We start from the raw sequence: 13,726 nt of genomic DNA, 5'->3' as shown, positions 1-13,726 counted from the left end.
TCAATCTCAGTGGTAGTAAGGCACAACCTGAAAATGTAATGGATCTGTAGTTTTTAAGAAGAGAAAGGGCTAAGATGTTTTTCCTTGTTAATGGAAGAGTTGGCTATTTAACCACATAACATGCTCCCTGTTTCACTGGCTACTGGTGTTACAAATGTAAAATGAAATTGTTCTTCTCAGTTTTGACAGCTCTCTGTCATCCTTTGAGGAGAGTGTTTTTCAAAGTGTGATTCTTGCACCCCTGCAGGTGGTTTACGAATTAGACTAATGTTTATATAATTAGACTTGACTTCGCACCAGGCATGAGCTAAAACTTTATTGATAACAGGTATTTAGAGATGAGTTCATGGATGGTTCATCTTCATGTGTGTCTGATGAAAATATTTTTGGCAGTTAAAGGAAAAGTGGGTCCAGGGTATCAGTGCTTCTAGAGATGTGCAGAACTACTGACTAGGGCAAGGCTCTGCCATGGGAGGAATCAACACTCACTGGTCTAGTGTTGGCTTAGAACAGAGTGGCTTTCCCACAACCAGAGTGAGACTTTTTGTTTTCTTTTTTTTTTTTGCAGTACTGTTGTGGCCTCTCACTGTTGTGGCCTCTCCAGCCGCGGAGCACAGGTTGCGGACGCGCAGGCTCAGCGGCCACGGCCCATGGGCCCAGCCGCTCCGTGGCACGCGGGATCCTCCCAGACCGGGGCACAAACCCACGTCCCCTGCATCGGCAGGCGGACTCTCAACCACTGCGCCACCAGGGAAGCCCCAGAGTGAGACTTCTGATGTAGGTGAAATTAAGAAGGTAGGAGAAAAGGTAGATAAACACTGTCCTTTCGCTTGGGAATGCTTAGTGCCTAACAAGCGATAAAAGATGCTTTCCTCCCAAAGTGACGTTTTGGCACAGCTACCACCAGAAAAGAAACTGGGCAAGAGAACGAAGGGGAGCAGAAAGAAAGAATGAGATAAAGCATCACTGCATATGTACATGTGTAAGGTTTAACAGATTCCCAACTCCTTTGCATGGAGATAAATTTCATCTGCGAAAACCAAGTTCAGAACTCCCATCCTAATGTGTCACTGCCAACCTCAGCACTCCAAGTGTTCCTTAGTTCCTTTACTCATTGCCACCCAGAGAAAAAATTCTCTTTTACCCTGTAGTTGACAGGTATACAGATTATGCTATGTGTATTTCAGCAAATTTGTGTTTCCGTGTATGTTAGGATCACATGATTAAAGGAGCGAAAACTCGGGTGAAGCCCGAGGAAGGAAGGATAGATACTGTATTCGTACCTCTTCTTAGGACCGTCGGAGGGCCTGTTACTCCAATGATCCACCACTAGTAGTAGAAACTTCAACTTGGGAAGCTTCATGATTGAAACTGTCGGAAGGTTTGACACTAATGCCCGTGAATGGATATGTTTCTCTGCTTCCATGTATCACTGCTGCTTAAATTTTTTTCTTTTTAAATCATCGGAGTTTATTTTAGTGGAAAGTCTTTTAAAATAAGTAATTAATAATTTAAATCTTGAGTTTTCAACCCAGTAGGAAACCTCACACTCAGTTGTTCACTTTTAGTAGGAGGGTTCTCTTAAGGCATGAGGTATATTAATTGGATGTTGGAATCTCTCGATCTGTACCCGTGTTTTGTCATCTCAAAGCACTTTGAGTGTTTGCATTTCATTTAGATGATGAGTGTATACACATTTTCTCTCTACTACCATAACTATTTACCACATTTTTACGGTCGTCGATGAATCACCACAACTGAAAACATCCAAACGTCATCCACAGTGACGTTTCAGCGAGTTGTCTATGATTTTTCTTTTCCAAGTAAAGAATGTCTTACCCCGCGCTGACTCACCGCAGAGAACTCCCTTATTTCTGTTCCCTCTGTCCTCAAGTGGTCCATGCCCACATCAACAAGGTAAGGGAACATCTATGACTCCAACTAGGAAACACATGAGCGCTAGTTCTGCGTGCGTGGAGGTGGAGCGCACAGGATTGGAAAGAAACAGGGAGAGGTGGACGCCAGCCGTGCGTCAAAACCCTGCGCAGCCCCATTCGGGCCTCGTGTTTATCATTCGTCTTTATGAGATTTTCTCCTCTCGAAAGACTAGGATGAACCCGTGCTCAAAACCTCTTGAAGCAGTTTGAAAATACAGCTTGTGATGTGCCACTTCAAAAAAGTTGGCACAGAATGAAAAGTGACGTTTGCTCTGGGGCTTGCGGAGGGCCCGTTACCTGGCGCGCGCCGCCCTCGGGCTGCGGCTCGGGCTCAGGGCGCAGGCTGGCTCTTGGCCGCGGGGTCCTCGTAGCGGCCCGGGCCCGGGGCGGCGGCCTCCGGGGGGAAGCCCTGCTGCTGGTAGCCGTAGTGGACAGTGCCGCACGGGAAGTGGCGCAGCCTGAACAGGGGCACGTCCCTCAGGCTGGTGGTCAGCGAGGACGGCTCGAGGAGCAGAGAGGTGCTTGGACGGTGGCCGGCGGCCGCGGGGGGCGGGATGGCACGGCCGCCCTCGCCGCCCGGGTTCCCCCTCTCGCGCTGCTCCTTCTTCGCCGGAGGATTGCTCTTTTTGGTGGGTTTCTCTGTAAACCAGGAGCCGTAAGTTGGGTTCCATAGGCTGGTGGGCTTGTTTCTGGACCCCTGGACTTGGTGCAGCTCCGAGGGCGGGTTGGACTGAGAGAATGCCATGTTAACGTGTCCCCCCTTCACGGCCAGCGCCCTGGCGCCTCGGGCAGAGGCCTCTGCGGCCACGGGCTTCTTGCCGGCTTTGCCTGAGGAGGTGGAAGGCAGAGCCGTGCGGGCGGCTGGCTCGCGGCCCTCCTCCCGCTTGGCCTGGGGAGCGGAGACCAGCAGAGGAGGGATTCCCTCAGGGTCCTTCGGCCTCATGGGCACCTTCTCTTCCTCTTCCACGAGGGGCCCGTATTCTATGGGCAAAGCAGTGTTGATCACATCTGGGTCCTACAGGTGGGAGAAATGGACGGACGGAAACTTTGAACCACAGGCCAAACATGTTGGATCTGGAAGCTCCCTTAGCGCGGATGTCATCCGAACTTATTTTACAGATGAAGAGACTATTCAGTGTTCATTGGGAATCTGCTAATTTATAAGCACGGGGGAATAAGAAACGGGAAATCATCCTCATCTTTGGAGAGCTTGGTGGATAAGTACCATTACGGAAGTGCCTGCAGGGTGCTGGGAGAGGGTGCCGGGAAGTGGCCCACTGCCAGGGCAGGGGAGAAGGGTCAGGAAAGACTTCGCAGAGACCACCTTTGGGCAAATCTTACAGATTAATGGATTTAAAAGATTGTAAATTACTTTTAAAAATGATTCCTTTCAACTAAAAAGTCTATGTGTTTGACTTCAAGTGTGTGTGTGTTTGTGTGTGTGTTGGGGGCAAGGGGAGGGTAGGAGAGGAGAGACACACTATGTGGGCTTAACAGGTTAACCTCTAGTTCTCGTCTTTCCATTTCCATCATGTTTGGATGGGCTACACTTGATTATAACATTTCTGGGTGTTGTCATCGTATCATTACACGTGCCAATATCACAATGCAGTGGTTCTTTAACTAGTTTGTATCTGATGAAACCCAGGAAATACTGAAGTGCTACGAGGAAAACCGTTTACAAAATCAGCTCTGTGCTAGATCATTTTTACAGCAACAGACTAATACAGAAAAGCAGAAGGCAGTTGCCAGAGATTTGAGGAAAATCTGTGGTAGAAAGCTTAAAGTTGCAGAAACTTGATTCTGTAATATTTTATGCAAATTGGAAAAACCATTACTTCGGTTTAACAGAAAAACATACAGGTCCAGTATTCATCAGTAAAGAGTTTAAGAATAAAAAACAACTACCTTCTAATTCTCTCTGCTTTAGTCTTAATTCCTTCCCTATTAATCATTAATCTCTATAGTGAGTCATTCAAAATATGCTTGTACAGAGTTCCTTGCTTTTAAGAGGGATCTTATGTACTTTGGAGAAGAAAATTACTCCAAAGTATATATACTTAAGTGGATGTATTCCATTAATATTACAACATAATAACCTAAAAGCCACTGAACGTAAAGTTCTCTGAAAGAACCCCGAATGACTTGAAGTCTGTGTAGATAAATGCCTTCCGAGCCCAAAGGACCCGAAAATATGGAATCATGAGGACAGGAAATGACTACAGTGTGAAAATGGGTATGTCTGTTGTCACAGCTAAGATGAGAGGGAGTTTAGAGAGGTAGTGGCTTATTGTCTGACTTCTAAAATGTTCTCCAGAATTAGATATCCTGACGGAATGAGAGGCAAGAGAGGGAAAGAAAGCACATACAGCGGAGAGGAGGTAAGTGTTGGCCTGAAAGTGGTGCGAGTGGTGCAGAAGGAGGGGCCGCCCTGAAGGAGAGGAGGACACGGCTCCACTGAGGACGGCGCAGGTGCAGAGACGAGGGAAACGGAGGGGGCGGGGGTTCTCACTTGATGGCCTCCTCTCTTGAGGAGGTAGGAGGCATAGTCGTCTGCAGAAATGGTATCCCATTTCTATCAAAAGAGGAAAAACTTAGTCCTTACTGATGGAAATGGGAGCGGGATTTGCGTAGGGACCAGCGGGATGGCGGGGAAGCTGTGTGGCTTGGACAAAACCTCTCCAAGCCTCAGCTCCTCTTAAGTGGCAGCGACTAGTATTTGTCTACAAAACAGGCAAACTGAGCTACTACTCATTTTACTTTATAGATAATTAACATTCGTCCTCATGATCATAACTCATGTTTCCTGGCTGGTGTAACTGTTATTTCCCATTTTGGTATTTGCCATCTGCAAGACTTTTCCATATAAACGCTGGCCAAGGGGGGCGGAAATGTTTATACCTGGGTGCAGTATTCAATCCTCTCCAAGATTATGGCAAAGTTGGGCCTGTCTTCAGGCTGATGTTGCCAGCACTGGGTCATTATCCGGTATCTAAAATAAGAACAAGCACATTAATTAAAATCAAGAGAAACAGGATGAAAAATACGTTTTTTCCCCCAGCACTTTTCTAAATGGGACTGGAATGGTACTGTCTTCGAGGGTGGGGACTCATCTTGTCCCGTGTTGGCACATGTTGCCCTCTGCTGATGGGCAGAGTGTGAAGGTGTATATAACATAGGGCTCGTGAACATGGCCATCCTGGTGTTTACGTTACATATGTCTCCTCTCGTTCCATTCCTGAATTAAAGTCAGCTCTGGGACAGAATATTCTATTTCCCATCTGCCTTGTTTGTGGGAACGAGGGATGCCAGACAGGACAGCAGAAAACGCAGGGAATAGAAACACTTAAAGGAGACTCAAGACCCATGGTGCAGGGCGGCAGGGGCGGAGTCTGGGACACAGATTCCTAGGAGGTGCTTGAGGCGTGTGAGTCTGGTGAGGCCACAGCCTCCATCCAGACGACGGATACCTTTTCAGGTGTGACATTATTGCTTTCACGGGGCTGGAAGACTAACAGACATAGTCCTCTCTTGGGGCATATTAAATGAGGTCAGCCGTCTGGTTCCTTATTTTAAAACAAAAAAGCATATGTGGCTGCAGATATTCCTTGAAAAGGAAAACTGTGCTTAGTAACTTGTAGAAATTCCTAAAAGAGTCGTACACAGGCCCGGGGCAGTTCTTAGGTGGGTCCATCCGTCCTCCACTGGTGACAAACTCCAGAACCTCCTGGTTGCTTTTGCTAGGGTACGGCATGTATCCAAGAGAGAAGATTTCCCACAGAAGCACTCCGAAGGACCTGCGCACAGGACGGGAGATGTGGATACGGGTACACACACAGACACAGGCACTGACACACACACGTGTACACATACACACTCGGACACACACATAAATACACAGACGCACATACATATCATATACACAGGGTCATAAACACATACACAGACACACATACATAGACACACACAGACGTACACAATGTAAAATTTTAATTTTTTAAATTTCACATTTTTTCCACAATAAAGAACTCTTCATATGGAGAAAAAGAAAAGAATGAGAAAGTAGTCACATGTGAAGCTCCATAAAAACATAACCAGCATGTTATTTTTTTTTGTTCACGTTTCTGTGCTTAGATTTTTTTTATATAATTGCTGTGATTTTTTTTTGCAAATTCCATTATAGCATAAACATTCTGCATGCTAATACCAACATTTTTATAAATAGAATTTGACATGGCTGTAGAGTGTTCCACTGAGTAGCTGTGCCACAATTTGCTGTTATCATTTCCATACTGTTTTACATTTTTAAAATATTTAAAAATACTGTGCTGAACATCTTTATACATTTTTAAAAGGATAATTTCCTTAGGATAAATTTCCTGAATTTAGAATTAGGATAATCTAGTAAAATCTAGGATAATTTTAAAGGAATTACTAGGTCAAAATAATACGAACACTGAAACCTTCGTTACCCATATTGTCCATTTGACTTCCCAAGGGGTCACTCTGACCATCAGCCAGCATTGTGCATCAGGCACTCCCACCAACACTGAGAACTTCTGCTGATTTTTAAGGTAAAAAATGGTAGAATATTTTAAATTATGTTCATTGACTTGATAATTAACACGGTTGAGTGTGTGTGTTCATTTTTTTCTCCTATGAATGGTTCATATTTAACCACATATTGTCCATTTTAAACCACATGTTGTTTTGGTATCTATCAGTTTTTTGATTTATAGACAAACTTGATATATCAAAGATGTTAACCTTTTATCCACAATTCAAATAACTTCTATTAGTTGCTTTCTAATTCTCCTTTTTAGCATGCCAAAGGTTTTTATTTTTAGGTAGTCAAATCTATTTAAAAATTTTTTTGTGATTTCCTCCATCTGTTTTATAGATTCTGTAGTCCTCTCTTTACCAGCAATTAGATGAATATTTGCTATTTTCTTCCAGTTGTATTTGTTTTTTTCTCTCTTCCCAAATCCAGTTGGAATTGAGTTTGGTGTATAGTGTGAGGTAAGGATGTCACTTTATTAGCTCTTCTAAAACCACTTTTCGAACAATACATATTCCTAAAATAATTTTCTCTTCAACTCTTGACTTGTGAGTAAAACAGGTCTGTTCCAGGCTATCTATTCACTTCATCAATTTGCCTCCTTCTTGCACTGATACTACTCTCTTTTACTTTTTGTGTACTTATGTTTTAATATCTGGTAGGGCATTTCCCCCTTATTTCTCTCTTTTTAAAGAAATGTATTTGATTTCTCATTTATTTGCTTTAAATGAACTTTATAATGATTTTTATCATGTTCGAAAATCATCTGCTTTGATATTTTGACTAAAACATTTATTTTAAAACTTTAATTTCATAATTAGCTTTTTGACCAAAAAAAGAGCCTATTTTAATTTTTGTGTCTGGTTGTAGTTTTCCGATGTTAATAAATATTACCTCAAAAATTGTAAAGAACTATAGTTCCTCCATCTCCTAAGGAACACAAAGTACTTTTTATTGACATAATTTAGGTGAAATTTCAAAGGTTCTTGTGAGGAGAATTGGGCAAAGATATTTTCCATATATTTTAGGTGAGAAGGCTGAAGCAGAGGTTATTATACAGCTAATTCAAGACAGACTGGAATACATTATTAGATCTCTTAATTCTACTACCTACAGATTGCCTGGTGCATATATTATTCCTCTCTGTTTGGTGGTCTGCCCCCAAGGCAAAACAAAATAAGCAAAATCATGGATGAAACTGGCAGCAGGGCTTAAAGAATTCCAGCGATATGTTTTCTGCTTGTCTAGATAGACAGCTAGGGAGATAGATTGCAGTATCCTTTGAGAGAACCACTGTATAGGCTGAAAATAGGTGTTTATTTTCTTACTTTAGAGTTCAAGGGAGCAAGAAGTCATGCTGATTATAGAACGTGGATAATTTCAGGTAAGTAGTGTTGTCAGATTTAGCAGATAACCAGACAGGACACTCAGTAACATCTGAATTCCAGTTAAACAAGAAATACTTTATAGTATTAGTGTATCCCAAACACTGCATGGGACATACTTATACCAAAACATTATTCACTGTTCATCTGAAATTCCATTTTAACTGGCCATTTTGTATTTTATCTAGCAATCCTACAGATAGGGTAAATCTATATTTTGTATGCCAAATGGTTCTTTAATCACCTATAAGCTGAACCTGTCCTAAATAGGAACTACAAGGTCCAAAGCTTTGCACCAAAGCATTCAAAATCAAACAGAAACAAATATAAGAAAAAAATCCCACTCTGTTTCTCCTGGTATTGAACTTGCCCTGCCTGAAATTATAGAAATAGCTTAAGTGATTGCTGATGAAATTATTTTAAAAATTTGAATCAATGAATATAGTCTGATGAAAAATTTAAAGTCACAACTGTGCTATGTTTATCACCTTTTAAAGCTAAACTTTATTTTCCTTTATTCATAACTTGAAGTTGGAAGATTGTCTCCAATTTTGTCTCCGTGTTCACACTTTGCCTGCCCCTTCCATCTGAACCACCACTGGCCCCAATTATGGTAGAGGGTGGGGCGCACTTTTAGGAAAAATGGGAACCCCAAAGTTACTGTATCGCATTTAAATCTCCAGCTGATTCCATCCACAGTTCGCTGCAGTTCTCTGAGCTTCAAATTCATGTACCGCCATCTCCACCGGCCTATTTTAATAGACAACTCAGACTTGACATGTTCCAACGAGCTCTTTCTGCACCCAAACCCTCTCCTCCTCCAGTCTTTCCAGCTCGGCAGTACCACTGTCCAGCTGTCTGCTCAAGCAGCAAACCTAGGAATCGTCCTTGATCTCACTCTTCCCCACACCTTCCACTCCACATCCAACTTAGCACAGTCTTGTTGACTACTCTCAAGACAGAGCTTGAAACTGACCACGGCCAATGGCTTCCACTGCTGCCACTAGGTCTAGCCCCTCTCATCTCTTATCTAGAAATAAGCAGTGTTCGCCTAACTGGCTTCTCATCTTCACCTGCCCCACTCCAGTCTATTTTCAATGGAAGCCAGAGTGATATACATATATATATATATATATATATATATTTGTGTGTGTGTGTGTGTGTGTGTGTGTGTGTTACGTGGGCCTCTCACTGTTGTGACCTCTCCCGTTGTGGAGCACAGGCTACAGACGTGCAGGCTCAGCGGCCATGGCTCATGGGCCCAGCCGCTCCGCGGCATGTGGGATCTTCCCGGACCGGGGCACGAACCCGTGTCCCCTGCATCGGCAGGCGGACTCTCAACCACTGTGCCATTCATCTCTGATCTGTGTTTTTTTTTTTTTTTGCTGCGCCGGGTCTCAGTTGTGGCACATGGACTCCGTTGCTGTATGTGGGATCTTTTTAGTTGCGGCACAGGGGCTTCTTAGTTGTGGCATGCCTGTGGAATCTAGTTCCCTGACCAGGGATCAAACCCGGGCCCCCTGCCTTGGGAGCATGGAGTCTTACCCACTGGACCACCAGGGAAGTCCCTTCCGATCATTTTTTACTATGATTTTATTTGTCTCCTTGGAAGCTTGCAGCATCTTGATCACCACTGGTCTGAAATTTCATGATGATGTGCTCTTGTGTTACTCTCTTTATTCAGTGCTTGGCACTTGCTAGATGCTTTCACTCTGGAAACATATGTCCTTCTGGGAAATATTCTTGGATTATTTCTTTGATATTTTTATTCCTTTCATTTCCTCTATTCATTCTTTCTGGGACTCCTAGTTCTCAGCTAACTGGGTCTAATGGTCTAATCCCTTTAATTTTCTTTTCTTTTCAATCTATTCCATCTATTTATAGTTGTTTTATTTTCTAGAAGATTTATTCGACTCTGTCTTCCAATCTTTCCATTACTTTCACACATCTATCATCATCTTTTAAAAAACAAAACCTTTATTTTCTTAAGAACAGTTTTAGATTGTAAAGAAATTATGACAATACAGAAAGTCCCCACATACCTCACACTCAGTTCCCTCTATTTTTAGCATCTTACATTAATGTGATACATTCCTTACAATTAACGAGCCAATATTAAGGCATTATTATTAACTAAAGCCCATAGTTTATTGAGATTTCCTTAATTTTTGCTGAATTTCCTTTTGCTGTTCCAGGACCCCATTAGAACATCACGTTATATTTAGTTGTCATGTTTCCTTAGGCTACTCTTGACTTTGGCAACTTCTCAGATTTTCCTCGTTTTTGATGACCTTGACAGTTTCGAGGAGTACCAGTCAGGAATTTTCTAGAATGTCAAATTAGGATTTGTCTGTTTTTCTTAGGATTAGAGTGGAGTTATTGGGTTTTGGGAGAAAGACCACAGAGGTTGCCATTTCATCATATCAGATGAAGGTACTTGCTATCAACATGATCTGTCACTGTTCACGTTGACCTTGATCGCCTGGCTGAGGTAGTGTTTGCCAAGTTTCTTTCTTCTCCCTGCTTTTCGCTCCCTGTGCTCTTTGAAAGGATGCTGCCATGTGCTGCCCACATGGGCTCCGGGGAACTAATGCTCCATCTCGTTGGAGGGCTCTCTCATCATATTTTTATATCCAGGAATTTTTTTTCCCTAAAAACATTGTTTTAAATAATCTTTTGTCTTTAGATTATGGTTGCAATAATATAACTTTTGAGGATATTGTTTTTAAAAGTTTTCCTAAGCTTTCTGCATTCTTCTTCCTCCAAGTTCCTTTTTATACGTTTGTTTCCTTCAGATCAGAATCTTTTCTCAAGCGCTTGTTGATTCTTGGCTGTCTGTTCTTGTATTAAGACTGGGACACGACGAAGCTGATGGGAAGCTCTATGTAGATGAGGCCTGTCAACTGGCGGGCAAACTGGCTCGCTTGTTTCACGAGGTGCATTAGTTTCCTGGCTGCTGTAACAAAGTACCACAAACTTGGTGGCTTAAAGCAACACAAGTTTATTCTGTCACAGCTCCAAAGGGTGGACGTCTGAAACCAGTCGCGTGGGCTGAAAGCAAGGTGACTGCGGGGCCACGCTCCCTCCAGAGGCTCTAGGGGAGAACTGTTCCTTGCCTCTTCCGGCTTCTGGTGGATGCTGGAATTCCTTGGCTTGTGGCCACATCTCTTCAGCCTCTGCCTCTGTCCTCTGTGTGTGTATGAAACTTCCCTCTGCCTCTCATGCCACTTGTGATGGCATTTAGGGCCCACTGGATAATCCAGGATAACTGTCTCACTTCAAGATCCTCAACTTAATCACATCTGCAGACTCCTTTTTTCTTATAAGGGAACAATGGCAGGTTTCTGGGATGAGGGCCTGATACCTTTGGATGGCCATTATTCAGCCCACTAGCACTTGTGGTGTCTGAAGTTTTTCACTTCATTGGTCAGTCCCTCCTTCAAGAATCTCCTCATCTCCTTCTGCCTAGCTGCCGTGTTCTTGGCACTGAGGGGATGGAGGGGGCATTATACCTTTAAGTAGGTAGACTTAAAAAAAAAAAATATATATATATGCATGCTTATAGTAGAGAATTGCTGATGTCTGATGTCCCTAAGGCCGGAAAGACTTTAGTTCAACCTCTTCAGAGAGGGAACCCCAGCACTGTGTGATGGTAGAGGAGGGATGGGGTGAGGGAATGATCTAGTTACTTTTTAAACAGATCTGTAACTCGTTTTCCTCTCTGTTGCACCTCTACTTTCAGAGGTGCCGGCACCTTCCATTGCTGGGCCTTTCTGGGGCTCCTGATCAGGCAGAGTGAACCAGGCTGCTTCTGGACGGCCCTAGATATCAACTTTCTAGTTTTCTAAGTAAGAGACCACTTGTCTGTAAACTCTCCAGTTTCCCAAATTTTGTCATTGTTGTTGTCTTTGACCTTGTGGATTTTTATGCAACTAAAAAGACTCCCTTGTATATGAGTGTGTGTGTGTGTGTGTGTGTGTGTTTTGTGTGTGTGTGTATGTGTGTGTGTGTGTGTGTGTGTGTGTGTGTGTGTGTGTGTATTTTGGGAGGGAGCACAGGTTCAATTTGCCATTTAAAAAATTATGTGTTGCTCTTACAGGAATTATGTAAAACAGTATGGAGATTCCTCAAGAAATTAAAAATAGAACTAAAGATCTAGAAATCCCACTTCTGGGTATACATCCAAAAGAAATAAAATCAGTATCTTGAAGAGGTATCTGCACTCCCACGTTCGTTGAAGCATTATTCACAATAGCCAAGATATGGAAACAACCTAAATATTGATTGATGGATAAATGGATAAAGAAAATGTGGCATGTATGTAAACCATAGACTATTACTCAGCCATGAACAAGAAGGAAGTTTGCCATTTGCAACAACATGGATGAGCCTGGAGGACAGTATGCTAAGTGAAATAAGTCAGACACAGAAAGACAAACACTCAGAAGCGGAACCATGGACGCAGAGAGTAGAATGGTGGTTGCCAGGGGCTGAGGGGAGGGGGAGGGGAAGATGTTGGTCAAGGAGCACAAGGTCTCAGTTATGCGGGATGAATAAGTTCTGGACATCTAATGTGCAGACAGTGTTTTCCAAACTGATTTTTAGCTGTAGAAGGGGTCTCACCACCACCATCACCTGCAGCACTTTTGTGCTGATAATTATTTCCTTTTCTCCATGATGCTGTCAATGTGGAGAATTTCATTGATCAATTTTTCTAGTCTTAACTCAATGTTGCATTCCTGGAATAAATCTAACTTCGCTATTATGTGTGGCTCTCAGTGTGGGGTCCCCCAGCCTGCAGCATCAGCATTGCCTGGGAACTTGTTAGAAAGGCAACCTCTCAGCCACCTCAGGCCTTCTGAATCCTAAGCTCTCAGGGTGGGGTCCAGTGTTTACTTGTGTTTTACCAAAGCCTTTCCGGTGGTTCCGATGTACGCCAACCTCTGAGAGCTCCCGTAGGAGAGGTGTGTTGATTCTTCTCACCCTTCCCCACGAGAGTGTGGGATCATTTGGCTCACGAGCTCTACCTTAAGGCCCACGGTGGGACCTGGAGGAGGGCGGCAGAAAGACTCACCACGTGTCTGTTTTAGAAGTAAATATTCCTTCCATGAAGGCCTCCGGGGGCATCCATTTGACCGGCAGCATCGCACAGCCTCCCTTTCGGTAGTAGCTCGCTCTGCAGGGAGAAGAGAAAAGCGGACTTGGTTCTGGAAATGGCTCTGAGCCAGGTACCTTGAGAGAGTGGCAACAACATCTACCGGTTGACGGACTGAAATTAACAAGGGGCGCTTGTGGTTCAGGAGGGGAGCAGGGGACACAGATCACCTAGTTAACAACCTTAGTGTCACCTCACAGGAGACAGAACAGCCCACTGCAGGTGTGAAAGGAAAGAGCTACGCAATGACTAAAAATGCCCGCTGGCAGGTAGTTAGAGTTCCCTGATGGGTTTTGTTTATTACAGCTCACAATGCATAACATTACTCCAACCTTATAAGTACTGTTCTCGATGATCCACGGTAACGCGAGATCCCAAATGGGAGAATTGAGGGCAGGGCTGGTGTCCTACTCCGGATCCTCCTCGGCACTCACACAGCATCTAATTCAATACAGGTGCTCGACATGGAACCCTCTAGGCAGCAGGCGGGAAGCTGCATGCCATAGCAGAGCCCCCAGGGGAGCACCTGCCTTCCATGGCACGAGGTGACTCACTAGTTTTTGTCACTGATGTCATTAATGCAACTGACTGATAAAAACTAATAACCGAATTCATACCACTGTGCTCCCATGCATGGTGTGTTATGGGAGGCGGCTCCCCACCAGCTGCCTAGATTAATTAATTACTCCAA

At 43.6% G+C, this 13,726-nt stretch overlaps 1 protein-coding gene across 1 annotated transcript in view; it reads right to left on the bottom strand.

The window, feature by feature from the left end:
• Window positions 1-13,726, bottom strand: part of LOC115854162 (ALK tyrosine kinase receptor) — a 101,135-nt gene continuing 87,409 nt past the window's right edge. Inside the window, exons 18-21 of the mRNA XM_030858032.2 lie at window positions 12,955-13,056; window positions 5,600-5,734; window positions 4,839-4,929; window positions 1-2,952 (exon numbers count right to left, since the gene is read on the bottom strand). Coding sequence (XP_030713892.2) covers window positions 2,269-2,952; window positions 4,839-4,929; window positions 5,600-5,734; window positions 12,955-13,056 — 1,012 coding nt within the window. The 3' untranslated portion in view covers window positions 1-2,268. The remainder of the gene's footprint in view (window positions 2,953-4,838; window positions 4,930-5,599; window positions 5,735-12,954; window positions 13,057-13,726) is intronic.

Source organism: Globicephala melas, chromosome 12 (assembly GCF_963455315.2).
Source record: "Globicephala melas chromosome 12, mGloMel1.2, whole genome shotgun sequence".
Taxonomy (NCBI): Eukaryota; Metazoa; Chordata; class Mammalia; order Artiodactyla; family Delphinidae; genus Globicephala; species Globicephala melas.
The sequence above is the reverse complement of the archived record's forward strand: the minus strand, read 5'-3'. Positions and strand labels throughout refer to the sequence as shown.